At 51.0% G+C, this 18,654-nt stretch overlaps 1 protein-coding gene across 5 annotated transcripts in view; it reads left to right on the forward strand.

Moving 5' to 3' along the window:
- The window catches only part of MAP3K13 (mitogen-activated protein kinase kinase kinase 13), a 78,323-nt gene extending 59,704 nt beyond the window's left edge, over window positions 1-18,619 (forward strand). For 4 of the 5 annotated variants that reach the window (XM_071566090.1, XM_071566092.1, XM_071566091.1 and 1 more), the window contains 11 exons: window positions 37-195; window positions 2,841-2,999; window positions 4,555-4,663; window positions 5,591-5,700; window positions 6,835-6,951; window positions 7,429-7,566; window positions 8,892-9,603; window positions 11,393-11,463; window positions 13,943-14,240; window positions 14,891-14,988; window positions 15,076-18,619. In XM_071566090.1, coding sequence (XP_071422191.1) covers window positions 37-195; window positions 2,841-2,999; window positions 4,555-4,663; window positions 5,591-5,700; window positions 6,835-6,951; window positions 7,429-7,566; window positions 8,892-9,603; window positions 11,393-11,463; window positions 13,943-14,240; window positions 14,891-14,988; window positions 15,076-15,112 — 2,008 coding nt within the window. In that variant the 3' untranslated portion in view covers window positions 15,113-18,619. Of the gene's footprint in view, window positions 1-36; window positions 196-2,840; window positions 3,000-4,554; window positions 4,664-5,590; window positions 5,701-6,834; window positions 6,952-7,428; window positions 7,567-8,891; window positions 9,604-11,392; window positions 11,464-13,942; window positions 14,241-14,890 lie in introns of all 5 variants that reach the window. The other variant, XM_071566094.1, reaches the window with a different exon arrangement.
- The last annotated feature ends 35 nt before the right edge of the window (window positions 18,620-18,654 follow it).

Here is an 18,654-nt window from a genome sequence, read left to right on the forward strand (position 1 = left end):
CACAAAATACTGATTTCTACTTTTTTCCCCCTCCAGTGTTTTAGTTACACACACAGATGCAGTGAAAATCTCAGATTTTGGTACATCTAAAGAACTGAGTGATAAGAGTACCAAGATGTCCTTTGCGGGAACAGTGGCCTGGATGGCCCCGGAGGTGATCCGGAACGAGCCCGTCTCTGAGAAGGTGGATATCTGGTGAGTGGTGCTCATGGCCAAGTGTCTTCACCTGCTGCTCAGCCATTGCTCTTCCAGCACTTGGCACATTCCTTGCTCCTCCTGTGCCCGGGGCTGCCTTGCTCTGGGTGGCCTGTTCCTCTCTGTGTGCCTGTTGCCCTGGACGTTGTTTCTGAGCCGTGGGCTGTGAGGGAGACAGAGGTGACATAGCTGGGGTGGTTCCTGCTGGGGTCCATGCAGAGGTTCTGCCCTGGGTCATTATGCAGCCCAGAGCTCCCTTGCAGTGCTGGTGCTCAGGGCCTCCCCATCCCCTCTGCAGCCAGGGTGGGTTTCCATCCCTCTCTGCCCTGCCAGGCCATGCTGGAGCTGCAGGGCGGCCTCTGCTCTCTGCCCTGCTCCCCACCACCCTGTGCTTTCTGCGTGCCAGGCCTGGCTGTTGCAAGTGCAGCCATGGGATTATAGTCCAGTGAATCTAACCCTGCATCCAAGAGGGAGGAACCAGGAGAGGCTGTAAGAGTTTTGAAACCTGTTTCCATCCCATGTGAAACGTGCTTTGTGTCCAAAGGAACACAAGGAAAGGTTCAGTCTCTGTGCTATTAAAAATGCTTGAGAGGGCTCAGCCTTGGAGCTCCTGTGGGAAGCCTCTCCACAGGTTTCAGAGCCCTCAAGGGAACTGCATCTCTGTTTCTGCCTCATTATTTTTGCATATTAAATGTCAGCAGCCAGGACAAATGCCCTTCTCCCTGCTTTACAGCCAGGAGGAATTTTCCTTCTGATGGTTTTTCAGCTCCAGATGCTGTCATGGCCCTGGCACAGCAGGAGGCTGCAGGACAAAGCCAGGGGTGGCTCTGGGGGTGGTGGGCAGGGACAGCAGCCTGCCTGCTGCTCCAGACTGAGCTGGGCTTGACCTGCTGGCCACGAGTTCCTGTGGGGAAGAGGGTGTGACCTGTGCTGTGCAGCTGCACTGGGGTCTGTGTGTTCATTCAGCACAGCAGTGGGGCTAGGAGAGACTCCTGGGGTGTTTTGGAAGGAAAATACACTCAGTGTTTGTATTCTGAGCCCCTCCCTTTGGATCCCAGGACTGTGAGGAGGAATGGTGCTGGATCCCACCTTCAGCTTTGTGTCCCTTGAAGTGGTTTAGTCCTGTCCAGTAGAACCAGCTGAGCACTGTGGGCACTCCTTTACTCTTTCCTCAGTGTCCTGGAGATGTTGCTCTTTGGTGCAGTTTCCTCTTGAGTCCACAACAGTGGTGATTGCTCAGACTCCTCCTTGCCATCCATTCCTCCTCCAGGAGGAGTTAGAAATGATGTTCATGGATGCTGGCAACAAATGAAAACAGTTCCTAAGCTGCTTATATGTCTGCTCTCTCTCATCTTTAACAGCATGCAAAAAAATAAATCTATAATCTTATCAGGAGTCTTGAAAATCCTTTGTCAGTTCTTTGTCATAACAAAGCTGAAACCAGATGAGCTTTCCTGGTAGTTTGTCCAACCACCTGGATCCCAGCTTTCCTGCAGCCCATGGATAAAAATTTCTAGAGAAAAGAAAATCTTCTAATTCTGCTTGTTTTGATTTTTTTCCCCACATGATTTGAACCCATTGGGCTTTGAAAGTGCCGTGTTTTTCACCTGAAGTTGTTTCCTGGCAGTTTGTCCCCAAGAAGTTTTGCTGTAAAAGCAACTGGATATTGGTCCAAGGCAGACACAGAAACACCCTTCTCACTTTTCCCCTGGCTGGCCTGGCAGGGTGGGTGTCCCCGGGTGTGAGTAAGGTGACCCGTCTGGGTTGGAAATGGAGATGGTTGTGCCTCACCTGTCTCACAGCCTGGCTGGTGATGTGCAGGAACAGTGGTGCTGGTTCCCAGCAGCAGTTTGTTTACCTCTCTATGGACTGCTTCTTTGGTGTTTTATTGGGTGAAGATTGTAAATAAATCAAATAACACTTGGCTGTTACAAATTAAAGTTTAGGTCCTTCCTGATCACTTCACTAAGGAACAGAAGTGAGTTTTCTTACCTGCAACTTTCAGTTCTAATAGGAGGTTGTTTCCTAGCCTGAGTTCTCTTAAATAATTTTTTTCTTGCTTACCTTTCATTTCTCCAGCACAAAGGAAATACCAGATGAGACCTCACGTGCTTTTGGTGCTGACACTTGTGCATGTTGCATTTGTTTCCCAATTTCTGTGTTGCAGTAGTTGTAGTGCTGAGTCTCAGCCCTATGAAACTTGTACCTGGGAGTGCAGGTAACAGCAGAGGGAGCCTTTGACTAGGGAAAAATAAACTAAATGTACAAAAAGGCCACAGAGCCTTTGTTGTGTTGTCTCTGTGAGACACTCAGTTCTGTCTGTGTAGTTCTGTCTGTTCCTCTCCTTCAGGACAGTCCAAAGTCAGCCTGAGATAAGCTGACTTTCCTTGTCATTTCAGAGGAGTAAAACTTAATCTGTACAGAAAATGTTCTTTCAGGATTTTTAAATTCTCTCAAAGAAATAGGGAAGGGTGGGTGAAGACCAGTGTGGTTTGGTGGAAGAGTCATCTGTGCTGTTAAAAACCACTGTTTCACCTACTCACAGTCTCAGACCAGACATCCCTCTCCCTATTTTTGCCAAACAAACTGTTCTTTTCAAGCTGCAGAGTGTGAATTCAGTTTTAACTTGTTTATTTCTCCATCAGGTCGTTCGGGGTAGTTTTGTGGGAGCTGCTCACGGGGGAAATTCCCTACAAGGACGTGGACTCCTCAGCCATCATCTGGGGAGTGGGCAGTAACAGCCTGCACCTTCCTGTCCCTTCCACCTGCCCAGATGGCTTCAAAATCCTCATGAAGCAAACCTGGTAAGAGCCTGAACCCTGCACAGCACAGACCTGGGGCTGTCCCAGCTCTTGCCAGGCTCCCAGTGAAACCAGAGTCAGGGTGGGAGCGTTGAGCCCAGAGCAGAGGCCTCTTAAATACTCCCACACTGGTCCTGAGAGCAGCAAGTTTGAACAGTTTGGATTCTGCTTCCTTGTGGCAGCAGGGCTGGGCCCCAGAAGGACACTTGGAGGTTAGAGGAAGTAATGAGAGCCCTGTCTGGTTTGCTGGGTGGATGGGGCAGGGGAGGGGATGGACAGACACAGACACCAGATGGGCTGGTGAGGGGGATGGAGTTGAATAGGAGAGACGTGGGAGAGCAGAGCCTGATGGAGCCCCAGCAGGTGACAGTGACCCCAGAGTCACCTGTCCAGTGTGGGTCAGGAGCATGAAAGGCATCTTTAGTGGCCTTCAACAGAGGGTTGATCTGCTGTAGCAGAGTGGGGGATGAAAGGTGGGAAGAGAAAAGGAGCTGGAAGTGAAGTAGGAGCCAAATTCCTTGAGACTGGCTCCAGGGTGAAAGGAACTGACTTTTCACCTGAAACCCCTCCTAAGGGACTGGCTTTTGGGCTGGACAAAGAGAAATCTGATCTTTGTCTGGAACACAGATTTGATGGCTTCAGATATGGGAAATTCTTTCAGTTTCCTCCACACACCAGATTAGAGCTGGTTCTTTGTCTTGGGTAATGCATCAAGTGATTGGTCTTTGTAATTGCATCCTGACACAGAATGTAAAGGCTCTTCCAGCATTTTCCCACTCCATGAGTTTTATCAGCCATCCTGTTCATGGCACAAGGGGCACGCAGGCAGGAGCCTGTGTGGGTCTGTGCCAGTGTCTGTGAGCCCAACCCTGAGCTGCAGCAGGTTGTGGCAGCGCTGGGGAGGGCAGGAGCAGTGGGGCAGCTCCGTGGGACAGCGAGCAGGGACGTGCAGTTGTGTCCCCACCTAGTGGAAGGAGGTGGTTTGTAGGGCAGAGGAGGCTGGAGAAGCTGTTCTGTCTGAGCAAGGTGGGCTCAGTCCTGAAGCTTGAGTGAGGGTCTTTTTTCTCAAAAATCTCAGTATTTTTGTATTTATCTGAGCTGTTCAGTGCATTGCTGCACTGTGTGGGCTCAGGCATGTACAGTGTGACAACTCAGATACTCCTGGTGCTTCCAAACACCCTGTTTTGTTGAATGTAAATTATCATTTCTATTGGATTGAGCATTCCCATTATAAAATTTGGAAATTGATGGAGCAACAGACTGAAATACGTTTCTTCTTGACAAGCAAGTCAGGATACAAACTGAAACTGTTCCTGTCTTTCATTCTGTAGTCTTAAATGGTTTTCAGTTCTTCTGTTGCTTCGGAATAGGCCACCACAGACCAACTGTAGCACAGTAAACTCGTGTTTAGCAAAGGAGGAAACCAGAGAAGCTCCTTTGCTTTGCTCTGTCTGGGGCCTGGTTCAGGGAACAGGTTCCAGAGGAACCCTGTCAGAAGGCAGGAGGGCTGGCAGTGTTCTCCTCACCCACCCCTGGGGGTGTCTGTGCTTTCCCTCAGGCAGAGCAAGCCCCGGAACCGCCCGTCCTTCCGGCAGACCCTGATGCACCTGGACATCGCCTCTGCTGACGTGCTGGCCACTCCTCAGGAAACCTACTTCAAATCCCAGGTAGCTGGGGCAGGGCTGGAGCCCTCAGGCACTGCAGTTACCTCCAAGGGCTTGATTTTGGAGGCAGGAGTCGATCCATGGTTTCAGTTTGGTTCTTGGGGGGAAGCAAACCCGATGGGTGTTTGAAAATCTTTTACCCAAACTTTCCCAAGCTGAGACATCTGACTGAGAGGCTTGGTGGTGCCTCACTCACTTCTCCCTGATCCTGCTGACTCCAGATGTTCTGCTCCAGCTGTTGTCCCAGCACTGCTGTGCAGGACACCGGGAGGCTGCTGGGAGCAGAACCTTTGCATTTAGAGTGAAGGTGAGGGCAGTAAGTGGGACACAGAGCTGGGACAGGGCAGCAAAGGGACTCTGGGGCTTTCAGGGAAGATCTAAAAGTATGATCTGAGAGATTCCTTGAGTCTTACACAGCAAGAAACTGTCTGCTCCCAAAGAGGGAAGGAGAATGAAACCTTACCTCTAGTATAGAAGATCTGCTGGGGGATGTGACAAAAAGGGAGCATTTGTTAAAGTTGCAGGTCCCAGGGCTTCAAGGGGCAAACAGAGTATCACCCTGGACAGCCATCATCATGAACAGAGCTTTCCAAATCATAAGCCTTTCTGCTTGCTTTACCTGAAAAAAAGAAAGAAAATATTGTCTTAGAACAAAAAGGGCTTTATGAAGTGTTCAAAATATTTTTTAGAAAATGCAGACATATTTTAAATTCTCAAATAGGAGCACAAACTTATAAATACCATTTGAAAATGCTGACACTAAACATGCTGCAGTGTTGTTACCCAAAATAATGGAGCTAACACAAATTCATTCTCAGCCCAAACCTGTAATTTTCTGTGGACACAAAGAACATTGCCCAAGAGTTTTTCTGTGGTGTACCTGGGGACTCCAATTCTTTGTAAACTCCTGAAAGTAAATTGCTTTCCCAGGCTGAATGGAGAGAAGAAGTGAAGAAACATTTTGAGAAGATTAAAAGTGAAGGAACCTGCATCCACCGGTTAGATGAAGAGTTGATTCGGCGCCGGAGAGAAGAGCTGAGGTCTGTTGACAGTCACTTGTGTTTCCTGCTCACTTTTCCCACCCAGCCTTCCCTTCTCCAGCTGAATGATCCCAACTCCCTCAGCTTCTCCTCACAGGTCTTGTGCTCCAGGCCTGATTGGAGCTTTCCTGCTCCCCTCGTACTGAGAATCCCCAAACAGGATTCCTGGTGACACAGATTTGGACAGCCTAAGTGCTTGTGAGCCCAGAAGCTCAAGTTCCCATGGGCATGGCCTAGAGCTTGAGCACTGCTTGGTTGGTGGGAAGCTGGAGAGAAACAGTGGGAGCTGTCCTTGCCTTTGGACAGTCTCCAGGGTTTGCTCCAGGCAAGATGGGCAAAGGCTTGTGTGTTTACCAGGAGGTATTTCTGCCTGAGATGTGGTGTTTGAGATAACAGCACTGGAGCAGGTACATCCATCTCCCTGGGAAATCCCTCTTGCAGTTTGCTCTGAGCTTTCTCTGCCCTGATACTTTCCTTGGATTTGTTATTTCACAGGAGTGAGCACACTCATTTCAACAGCCCACCCACACCCATTTTGAACCTTGGACCAACTTAAAAGTGAAAGTAGGCTGTTTATTGAAGAAAGTGTTACCTCCTGATACAAATGTGCAAATACAGTTATGACAGTGTCACAGGGAAGGGAATCCTGGCCACCAGTTGGATGCAATGATGGTCAGTGTTCCCTGATTGGATGGTCACACCTTCTGCCTGGGGTTCCCTTTGTCTTCTGCAGCTGAACTGGAGCTGTGGGGACACCCTGCTGTTAGTGGAGTACAGACACGTGTTTTCTCTCCCTGTTTCTGCAGGAGCTGGTTTAGCCCCTTTCTGTGCAAACAGGAGGATCAGAGCTTGGCCAAAGGGCTCCTGGGTCCATGTGAGGCATTTGTAGCTTGTCCAGGGAGAAGTGTTGCCACTCTTTCAAGGCCATGAAATGCTTTCTAAGTCATATCATGATTTATTGCTGTATCAGGCTCTTAATCATCATGTCCTCTTAGTTTGGTCTGGGGTTCAGTGCAGTACAGTTGGCAAATCTGACTTTTAGAAGGCCTTTTCCTGTAGCACTTGTGCTTTTCCTTGTTCTCCTCTCTTGGTCTGTGGACATCAGAGTGGAGTAGTGAGTTCTGTGCTTTCCAGACACGCGTTGGATATCCGTGAGCACTACGAGAGGAAGCTGGAGAGAGCCAATAACCTGTACATGGAGCTCAGTGCCATCATGCTGCAGCTGGAGGTCCGAGAGAAGGAGCTCATCAAGTATGTCTGGCTGGGAATGGTGGCACCCACATGGCAGTGTGCACCCAGGAGGGCAAAACCACTGCCTCATTACCAAACTGGATAGTGGTACTTAGAGATTCAGTGTCCCCTGGCAAACCTAGAGGGTGAAGGAAGAACTGGGAAGCAGGGAGAGACTTCTTGGGAGTGGATTCCTGCAGAGCACTTAGTGCAGGTGTCTGTACCCAGTGGTACTGACTGGGAGAAAGGCACCTTTCTATGTGGTGCTGGCATCCTTTGGGCCCTTTGTAAAAAGAAGAGCAGTGCTGCCTCTGGAGTGTGTGCCAGGGCCCTGTTCCAGCTGCCTGATCCCTGCAGAGGGAATTTAGAAATGTCTGTGTCCTTCCCCAGCCCAGCATGTTGTGTTGCTGTGGAGCTGTGTTCTGTCCAGCAGGACTTGCACTTGGATAAAGAAAATTCATCTGGTTTGAGCTTTTTTTTCTTTCCTCAATGTTTCAGGAGGGAACAAGCAGTGGAAAAGAAGTACCCTGGGACTTACAAACGCCACCCAGTCAGACCAATAATCCACCCCAATACAGTGGAGAAGCTGATGAAGAGGAAAGGGGTCTCCCATAAACCAGGCAGCCAGACCAAAAGGTAAGAAACAACCCAGCCCTGTGCCAGAGCCAGTGGTAGGTCCCCACTGGGATTAGCAGGCAGCCTCCTTCCCTTTGACTCTGGTGACACACAGGGTGGGACAAAGGAGTGCTTGCTCTTGGGCCTGCCCTGATCCTCAGAACCACAATTGTTTAATTATCTGAAGGTAAAGGGGCTGAATCCTGCCATCCCTTCCACCTGGGCAGCTCTCTGGAACCACAGCACCACAGCATGGTCTGGTTGAATGAATGAACTGTTGGTCCACGTGATTTTTGAGCAGATGATGTGCTTGGACAGGAGGTGTCTCCTGTGTTGTCTCAAATTCCTGACTGTCCAAGCAGAGAACAGTTAGATCCTCCTTGACTGGAATGGTAATAAGCAGGGTGAGGGGTTGTGGAAGTCAGCACTCCTCAGGGAGGATGGATTCATTGCTGAGGAATTAATTTGGGATTTGAGATTTGGGAATTCATGCTGTCCTTTCATCTGTTTCTCTTCTACATGACTTTCAGAAAGTGAGAGGATTTTATTCTTCCCATTTTTGGGATTTCCAGGAGTTAGTCCTGATTAACAGTGAATAATCACTTCTGAATTAATATCCCCACATGGCTCTGAGATGAGCAGGCTGATCATCATGTGCAGATTGGGACTTACTGTTCTGAGCATTGTACATGCACAGAGTAAGAGCTCTGCCCCAAGGTCCTGGGAGGGAGCTATTCTGGGAGAGAACATCAAAATAAGAGTGGAAAAAGGAGAGTGTGTGAGAGCTACTGGCAAAAGCAGCAAGGAACTACCTGAAAGGAAGTTCTGGCCTGGTGGGGGTTGGTCTCTTCTCCCAGGCACTCAGCAATAGGACAGGGGGGGCACGATGGGCTCAAGCTCTGCCAGGGGAAAGTTGGAGTTCAGAAAAAACTTCTTTACAGAGAGAGTGCTCAGGCATTGGAATGGGCTGCCCAGAGAGGGGGTGGATTCCCCATCCCTGGAGGTTTTCCAGCTGAGCTTGGCCGTGGCACTGAGTGCCATGATCTGGTAAAGGGCCTGGAGCTGGACCAAGGGTTGGACTTGATCTCAGAGGTCTTTTCCAACTGTATAGATTCTGTGAGGGTGTGTAGGGCAGGATGGGCTGAATGAAAAGGACGTTGAGTGGAGAGGATCAAAGGGAATGAAATTCAGGAGTCACACAGATGAAGGGGAGGGTGGAGGGTGGCCTGTACATTTTAGAAAGCAGAGTGTGCTTGTGGCTGCAGCTGCCTCTTCATCCTGGCTCCGGGCTGGCGTCACTTTTCTTCTGCTGGTTTGGTGTGTAACCTCAGCTCTCTGTGTCCCAGGCCAGACCTGCTGAAGTCCGAGGGCATCCCCAGCACCGAGGCAGCGTCCAACGGCTCCCCAGTCTCAGGAAGTCCCAAAATGTCAACGCCGGGTGGCAAGAGCCGGTACCGCAGCAAGCCCCGCCACCGCCGGGGCAACAGCAAGGGCAGCTACCAGGAATTTGCAGGGATCCTGAAAAACCAGCCGGCACAGGACGACGCACCCCCTCCTCCGCCCCAGCACCCTCCTCCTCCTCACCCCGGGCTGCCACAGCCCAGCCACGGGCACCACGCGCGGCTGCACGGCCACGGGCAGGACATCGCCACCTGCGCCAACAACCTGCGGTACTTCGGGCCGGCGGCCGCGCTGCGCAGCCCCCTCAGCAACCACGCGCAGCGCCGCGTGTCGGGCTCCAGCCCCGACCTCATCTCCGCCGCCGTGGAGGCCGACTGCCGCCGCGGGCTGGGCACGCCCGAGCGCTGGCACTGCTGCCAGGCACAGCACCCCTACCAGCCGTGCCTGCAGTGCAGGGACGAGGACACTGCGCAGGGGCAGGTGGCGGCCGTGGAGAGCAGGGGCAGCCGCCCCCAGTCCCCCACTGGCGCTGCCCTCTACGAGAGCGCGCCGTTCATGGAGCCGCTGGAGCAGCCGGGCACGGCCGCGGCCGCCATGGGCACCCCCCAGCATGGGGCATCCTCAGGGCTGCCCTGCAAGGCAAGATCCCTTCAAAAGGTGAGGGCGAAACCCTGGGACTTGAAATCAAACAGAGCTTTCTCTGCCTTTCCCTCCCTGCCAAGGGAAGAGGTGCACAGATAGGGTGGTGTCTGTATGTGTGGCTGGGCTTTGCAAACGGGGATTTGGGAAGGGCTCTACCCACATGGTGTGTCCTTCCAGCCTGCACAGTGGATGTTTTAGGTGAGGCACAGCGTGTGCAGAACTGGCCCACCCTTCACTCCTGAGGTTCATCTGCCACGGCCAAGCGAGCTTGGATGGTGACAGTGAAGTCCTCAGGACTAGAACCCCGGTATTCCCAGGGGGTCTCCCATCCTCAGGACTAGAACCTACAGCCCCCAGGATTCCCAGGGGTCTCCCATCCTCAGGACTAGAACCTACAGCCCGCGGTATTCCCAGGGGGTCTCCCATCCTCAGGACTAGAACCTACAGCCCCTGGTATTCCCGAGGGTCTCCCATCCTCAGGACTAGAACCTACAGCCCCCGGTATTCCCAGGGGGTCTCCCATCCTCAGGATTGGAGATCTCAGCTTCCGAGATCTGATGGGATCGGGTGTCAGGGAGGTGTTTAACTGCCTTGGTGGTGTCCAGGACAGCAGCAAAGCCACGCACACAGCAGCAGTTGTTGCTTGTACAAGGTTATCTCAGAAATCATACCTGGCTGAGCTTTGCTCTGTGATCTGAACATAAAGTCAGATTCATGAAGCTGTAGGGCGTAGTGGAGCACACTGCTGATTGCAGGGGCTGTCACTTGTGGTTTTGGAAGGGCCTGGTTTTGTTGCTTGCAATTCTACCAATTTTTGTTTGAGCTGAAACTTGTTCAACTGAGTTTTTGTTGCTCAAAATGTTTTCAAGCCTTTCTCAAAAGAAAGGGGAAGATGCATTCTTTAAAAATCACATAAGAGTTTCCTTGAGAATCTGTGGTGCTGCTGCACCTCGGAGCAGAAATTCAATGTTGTCCTTGGGCACCTGCCACAAACTGTCCCCCTGCACTGAAAGCCACAGTTCTCTTGTGTTTTGTGAGGATTTTGCAAGATTCAAAAAGATGTGATGGCACAGCTGTACAGAAACAGCTCTTTGTTCCTCCTGCTTCCATCCAGGTGGTGAGAGAAGGAACCAGTCTGAGTGGAGTTCAGAGACCAGGAAAATTAGGCCTGGGTGGAGAAGTGAAGGAAAATAGGATGATTACCAGACCAAGAGTGTGATTTGGGCACAGAATGAAGGGAGGAGAACCTCATATAACAAAGGGACAAGGATGAGATAGAGGCTGACTCTGGATGAGGGGTTGGCTGGTTGGATGGGATAGGAGGAGACTCTAAAAATGACTGTGGGGTGTGGATTTGCATGGGACATGGAGAAGAAAAGGCTCTGTGCTCACTGAGTTAGTGAAACCCAGCAGCAAAGGCTGTGTCATCCCCTCTCCTGCTCTGTGGTGGAGAAGAGGGTGGAAGCTGTAAAGCCAAGAGTGCCAGATTGACTCAGTATTTTATGTGGGTTTCCATAAGACACTAATTACTTGATTTGCTCCTGTAGCAATCTGGAACACTGTGTGCCTGCAGAAGGACTCCAGTGTATTTCAGAGCCCAGATTCGGGAATGGCACATTAGGGCTGCCTGAAATAACCTCCTGGTAGGGCAATGCCTGACTCAGTGTTCCCTGGTGCACAGGCTGTTCTCTGGTCCAGATTGTTGCAGTCTGTTGGCACAGTGACTTTGTCCTGGAGGACCAAGGGTCAGCTGTGTTTGATCCCCCACAAACGTGACACCACTTTTGTCCTTGTTCTCTGCCAGAGCGGCGACGACTCGTCAGAGGAGGAAGAGGGTGAAGTAGACAGTGAAGTGGAGTTTCCTCGTAGACAAAGGTAAAAGGGGAATTCACTCTCATCTCTCTTTGGTGGGACAAAATGCAGGAGAACTGTCCTAGCAGCTGCTCAGCAGCACTGAAACTGGGGAAGGTGTTGGCAAAAGAACAGAATCTCAGTCAGTGTGTCCCACCCACCCTCAGCTGAGCCCTCCCTGCTCCAGCCTGTCCTGAGATGTTCTCTCTGACACAGCTTTCCTGCTGCAGGCACTTTGCAGCAAAACTTGGTCACACTTGGTAACATTATTCAGCCTGTGATAATTAGCTGCTGCATCTGTTCCACCAGAATGAGACTTAGTGGATATGGGGACCTTTTGTGGACTCTTTCCAATGTGGTTTGTTAACTCTTGCTACAGTGGGAAGACTCCAGCACCTTTATGGTTGAGTTCAGATGAGATTGAAGAGCCAGGTAGTCAGCACAGCAGATCAAATTTGATGATGTTGCCTGTAAAACAAGACTTAAGTGAGTGTTCCTACCTAGCCCTGGGTAACAGCAGGTTTTACAGTCCTGTGCTCAGGAAAGACATCATGGAAATGCTGCTGGAGATTTATGAAAGCAGTTGTTTGAAGTGCAGTAGTGATCCAGTGGGCAAATAGGTTAAAGGTTTGTTTTAAAGGAGAAAAGAAGAAAATAAAACTGCTCTGGTGTTGTACACATCCACTGCACTCCTGCTGCTTAAATCCCTCATTCCCCAGCTCAGAGACCATGGTAAAGTTTGGAAAGGTACCGAGAAGTGTGACAAGAGTGGTTAGGGATGGTTTCCATAGAAGAAGAGATTAAATCCTTGAGAAATGTTTCTTTAGCAGGAGGAGAGGCCATACTGGAAGTGCATGAAATTGTAATTTATGTGGAGAAAATAGACAGGGAATGATTCCTTACATTCATGTTAGGGAGAGCCAGTGAAGCAAACGGGGGTTTCAAATGAACAAAAGGAAGTGATTTTTCTATCCGGAAAAATGAGCTCCACATTTTCACATGTGGAGCTCATTGTCAAGGTGTGCTGTGGAAATCAAACCACAAACAGCCACAAGTGTTGAATTTCTGGAGTCCAGATCCATCCGTGGCTGAGCACTGTCATCCAGGTCTGAGCTTGTGCTCCTGAGTCAGATTTGCTGAGTGGTACAAACCAGGAAGAGATACCAGGAGAAAGGCTCTGCCTGCACACCCTGTTCTCATACTTTCCCCAGTTCCTGTGTGAGTGTTGATTCCTCTGTGATTTTCACACTTGGGAGATTAGAAGCAGAACAAATGGCCTGTGCCATGTGATGACCAGCTGTGGGTCTCCTGGCGTGTTCCCCCAACTGATGGGTTGTACCATTGCTGTTGAATCCTGGCACGAGGCCACTTTCACAGTCAAGTAGCTGTGAGCCTGTTTGTTGAGTGCAGCTCCCCACATCCTGCCTGGCTGTTGGGATCCTGCCAGGCAATGCAGATATTCCCAGGTGAGGTATCTGGAGCCCCACAGTACAGCCTTCCTTCAGGAAAATGCACTGTGAAAGGGAAATACGCTCCAGGGCAGATCAGCTAATGTGGACACGTGCCAGACAGGACCAGATGAGAAGAGATGAATATAAAGATGCTGGCTTTGAACTAAATCATCCAAAGAGGTAGAATTCTGTAACTCCAGGATATGAAAGTGTGCTGGTTTAAAGGTAAACCAGCAGGAGAAACGAACCCAACGCAAAAGAGATTGTAAGTCAGAGTTACAATTTAATAAAAATATAACAATAAATGCAATGACACAAAGAGAAATTTGGTTTAACCCACAAACCCAGCAGTGTAACCCACCCCCTGGGGCACAAACACAGGGGGGTTTGGTGGCCCCTGTGCTGAGCCCCACGTGGTTCCTCCGAGTCCAAAGGAAAATCAAGTAAAAAACCTGTTGGTGCAGATGATGGCACAGTCTGGTGGAGAGTGGGGGGCTCCTCCTGGCCAGGGTCTGCTCCTCCTCTGGATCCGATGAGTGGTTCCCCAAGTCCCCAAACCCCCAAGATTCTCTCCCCTCAGGTTTGGGTGGGAGCCCCCAGTGCCTCCCCCAGGGCAGGGAGTTCCACACTGGGGGATCTGACTCTGGCAGTCAGGGGGGAGTTTGGAATCGTTGCTGGCCCATGGGCAGAGCTGAGCCCTCAGGTGGGTGTGGAGGTGCCAAGGACTCCCTGGAGGGAAGTTCTCCCAGCTCCTCTGCCAGGCTTCTTTCCCAGCCAGCTCCCAGCCTGAGGGCTCAGCTGTGCCCTGGGCAGCTGCTGCCAATGGGCCATTGGGAACAGTTCTTGGGAAATGGCAGAGGGGGTTTAGAATGCCCAGCTTTGGGCACACCCACACAGGGATAAACTGGTCCCAGCTTGCTGAACTAGGACAGAAAGGCAGCCCAACATGAGTGGGGTCTGCCAAGGTCTGGTGCAGCAGAGTAGGTGGACATTCCCTGAGGGCAGAGGCTGTGGGATCCAGGCTGGACACTGACCCTCTGCCCTGTTTGCAGACCCCACCGCTGCATCAGTAGCTGCCAGTCCTACTCGACCTTCAGCTCCGAGAACTTCTCCGTGTCCGATGGAGAGGAGGGGAACACGAGCGACCACTCGAACAGCCCCGATGAGCTGGGCACCAAGCTGGAGGATGAGCTGGCTGAGAAGCTGGAGGACATGTTGTCCCAGACTCCAGAGATCCCCATTGAAATCTCCACGCAGTCGGATGGGCTTTCAGACAAGGAGTGTGCTGTGCGGAGAGTCAAGACTCAGATGTCTCTGGGCAAGCTTTGTGCAGACGAACACAGCTGTGAGGTGAGTGGGGAGTTTATTATCCCTCTTCCTTCTGCCCAGGCGAAAAAAATCAAATGTTCCAGAAAGGAATCCAAGGGCCGGAAAGTTGAAACCCTGCCTAGAAGTGCTGTGGTAGGTGGACTGTGGCAAAACCACTGCGTCAATACCCAGTCTTCCTCACACTGGGCAGATGAGCAGATGGGGGAAAGTCTCGCAAACAGAGCTGGACATAATGTACTGGTCAAGAGCAGTGTGATTTTGGGAGGCCATCAGATTTGCTGTTGCATTAAGTGGGATAAAAATAGACAATGAAATGGAATGGATATGAAGTGCCTCAAACATATCCATCAGCAGCCTTGCTGACAAAGCTGAAATTATTTTCTTTCTTTTACTGCCTTTCAAGTGTTTGGGAGGGGTAGGGCAGAGCCTGCTGCACTATCTCCTCCTAGCTGTGTTTGGTAGTGCTCTGAGCAGGTGTTTCTCTGCTGTCCCCTCAATGAGGGGAGACAGGTGACCTTTGGTAGGGCTCTGGTGTGCTGTGCCATCTCCTGTGTGTCAGTCTCCTCTGCTGGTGGTGACCTTTGCCGGCTGCTCTTGCAGGCTGGGGTGGTGTGGGTGATGTGCAGCACAGGAATGTTGCTCAAGTCTCCCCCTTTCATTTTGCTTTCCAGAACCCACCACAGTTTGGAGAATCAGACTGTGACTCTTCTGAAGGGGAGTGTTCTGATGCCACGGTCAGGACCAATAAGCCCTGCAGCTCTGCTACTTGGTAATACAGATCTCCCCCAAAGCTTCCTGATACTGGCATTTTGATTTCCCTGAGATTCCACTTCATTCCCCTCATCACACTTTACAGGAAGAGAAGATGCTTCTCCTTCCCACCCCAGGAGTGATTTGCAATAACCCGAATCTCTGGAAAATGTCCAAATGAAATTAATTCTCTTTGAGCATTTCAATCAAGAATGGCAGGGATGTATTTTATTGAATAATCTAGTTACTGTAACATGGATATTTATTTTTTTGACATTTTAACACTTTTTACTGTAAAGAGTGGATTGTATTTATAGACACAGACTTGTTGCAAAAAAAAAAAAAAGTTCAGAAAGCAAGCACACTACGGAGAAACATCCTGGGAGTCCTGCTTGGACAGCTTTGTGTACAGACACGGGGGATTCTCTTGCTGCTTGCACAGGGGACCAGGCCTTGTGGCCCTGAAGATTGGAGAACAGATCAAGAAAACTAAACCACTCAGTCTTATCAAATGAGGAAAAGCAGAAAACGACCTGAGTGTCGGGTGACCTGTGAACAAAACGTTTTCCGTAGAACCAGCTGGGTCATTTTTAATCAGAAGGTGGACATGTTCCTGGAGAAAACTGGTACTGAGGTGCTAACATCCAGGGTCTTCTGAGTCGATACATCCCCAGGAATGTAATAGTGGGTTTTATTTTAAGGATTTTTAGTTTCTTTTTTTAATCAGCATTTTGTTGTGAGATCCTGCAAATGTATTCTAACCTCGTCCTCTTGATAATTGGTATCGGAGCACTTAACACCGTCCTTGCTTCACTCTGGCAGTGCCGACCTCCAGTTGAGCAGGGAAACCTCTTCCAGATGCAGTGTGCCATTTCCCAGTTTACTTCCTCCTCTTACCTCCTGTCTGTTTCAGTCAGTCAAAGAAATCAATCCAATCAGTGTTGGCAAAGCAAGGACTTGCAAAGCATGGAAAGCACATTCCGCAGAGCCCGAGCCCGTCTGGGAGGACACTGGAGACGCCTGGACTGGACTGGGAAGCAGCCTCACCTCCAGCAGCATCGATAACCAGCAGAGAGCTGTGCTGAGGGGGAAGACTGGGAATCACTGGCCTGGCTCAGAGCATCAGCCCTGCTCTGTCTCCTTGTTCACTGTACATTCTTGGAAGCATCAGCAGCTGCCTGCCCTTCCTGTCAGGCTCTGTGCAAAGCAGGTTGCCCAGGGAATTTGACAGTGGCTGTGGCACAGCTGTGTCTCGGGTGTGCCCCGAGGCCTCTGTTTCTCCTCCAAGCTGAAACTCTGCAGGTGAAAGTGAGGATAGTACTGGTATGTGACAGGCCGAGGCATTGGCAGATGAGAAAAATTTGTTTTCTGATAGAACTCATAGTGCCTTCCCTTCAAACACTACTCTTCTAAAACAATGTTGAAAGAGAACAAAATGATAGAGCACGTTCCCCTCCTTCCTTAGTTGATGTCCCCCTGCAAGAGCTCTCCCTCTGCCCTTCCCAGTGTGCTGGCACAGCCAGCCTGAGGGGAACGGCAGGAACGGACCATGGACAGGTACTTCTGTTGCTTTGTTTGTTTACATTTTATGTTAAAATATTGGTTTGAATTTTAACTGTGGTAATTTATAGCCTCATGGCAAAGTGAAGGAAAATGTCTTACCTATACAGAGAGCAGTATTGTATGAGTTAAATTATCCCATATTTTTAAATTTTTGTAGCTGGACTACAGACAGATCTTAAGTTATGATGTTATTTTATTATTTATTATCATTTCTGTAGATCAGAAGGTTGGCTTCACCGCTAGCACAATTGTAATCTGTTTGTGTGATGTTACCTTCTCCCTGGTCACCGGGGCGGTGGGAGCAGAGCTGGGCTCAGGGGTTGTCAGGAGTTGCTGCCTCTGGTGATTTCCGGGGGTGCTGTTACTCCAGCAGAGAGAACAGAGAGGGAGGGATGGCTGCAGTCGGCCCTGGGTGAGGCTCCTCGAGGGCAGTGCCACAGTTTGCTCACGTTGCAAGTTGGCATCCCCTGAACTGGTGGGAACGGTGATCAGGGAGCAAGTGGCTTTTGAATTGACTACAAAGCAAATAACTGTGACAAGATCCCCTGGTAAGAGCATCCCCAAGGACACTGCTCTGGGCAGCGGGCACGAGGTCAGGGTGGCCAGCAGTGGATCCACGTGGTGGATCCCTGGGCAGGACCAAACAGGCTGCTGGAGAGGGAGTGTCGTGCTCACCCCGCCCCAGCAGCACGGCTGGCTCTGGCACAGTGGCCTGGGGAGTGAAGCTCTTTCCTGGCTTGTTTCTTGTTTCCTCTCTCTTCCCATCCCTCGTTTCTCCTCCCAGTTGTTCTCTGACTTTTGACCAGTGGCAGGAGGAGGTGTCAGGGTGTGAGAGGGATTTGGTGTGGCAGAGGTGGTGCAGATGGTTGCTCAGGGGGCTGAGCTGGGGGAGCTGAGCAGTGGAGAACTGTGTGCCCAGAACGTACTATGGTGTAAAGAGAGGGTGAAACTGCCATCGAGTGTCCCCTCACAGAGGATGGCAGGCCCTGGGGGGGACCCTGCTCAGCCCTGGCAGGCTCCCCGAGCCCAGTGTCCTTGGGCAGCCCCACACAAGAGCCCCAAAGCGGAGCTGCCCCTAGCTCAGGCCTGCCCATCTCTGCAGGGACTCGAGCCTGTAATGATTCAGCCCCAAACAGCTCCCAGAGGGTTTGGGTACCTGTGGTCTCTGCTTGGGCTCCACCATGGGATGAAGCTCCTCTGGGCTTGCAGAGCAGCTTTGAGATGTGGGATTTTGGGACCCTTCTGGGCCTGCTGTCTGGGGCTATGCTGATCCCTCCCTGTTCTTGCCCAGGGACATGCTGGCCTGTTCTGCCACCTGGGCAAGCAGAGCTGAACCCTCCAGGCTGCCACATTTAGCTCTAGTTTCCTCACACACATGCGGGTCATTGCCCTGTTACAGTCCAGTGTCACTCCTACCTGCTGCCCCCAACGCAGCCTCTCTCTGGGAATGCCACTAGGGCAGCCCCCCTTGTCCCAGCCCATGGGGGTGTCCCTACAGCCCATGGGGGTGTCCCTACAGCCTCCCCACACACACAGCTCAGGCCGTGCCCTCGGCCGTGTGCGGGCACGGCTGGCTCAGCACCCTCCCCATTCCCGGGATGGTCACTGTCCATTCTTCAGAGGGTTAGGTAGGATTTTCCTTAGTGAGACCTCCCTGGAATTGCACAGACATGACCTCCACACCACTGTACGGGTGCCTGTGCTGCAGTTCCTCACACTTTCTCTCCTAGCAGGGTCTGGGAGGTGGAGGTGGACCTGCTTCCTCCTCGCAGTAACACCGCAGGGCAGGAGCAACCCGTGGGTTCCCTTTCCAGCATCCCAAGTTCCCTGATCCAGTTCTCATGGCTGCTGACAGCTCCTGAACACTAGCCTAGATTTTCTCCCAGAGCTGAATGTTGCCCTCCCCACTGTCGTGTTAAGTACCCATTTCATCTTGGCCCTGTCCAGTAGTGTTCATCCCCTCCTCCCTGCTCTGTGGATTCCTGAGACAAACTTGATTTTTTTTGTATTGACCAGTGTACAGTGATGGAAAACAAGAATGACTATCAAAGCAAACAATGCATGGAATAAAAAGCCAGTGTACTTCAGTGCTGCAGGCTGGTCTGGTGATCTGGGCTTTCTT

This window comes from Pithys albifrons, chromosome 11 (assembly GCF_047495875.1).
Source record: "Pithys albifrons albifrons isolate INPA30051 chromosome 11, PitAlb_v1, whole genome shotgun sequence".
Taxonomy (NCBI): Eukaryota; Metazoa; Chordata; class Aves; order Passeriformes; family Thamnophilidae; genus Pithys; species Pithys albifrons.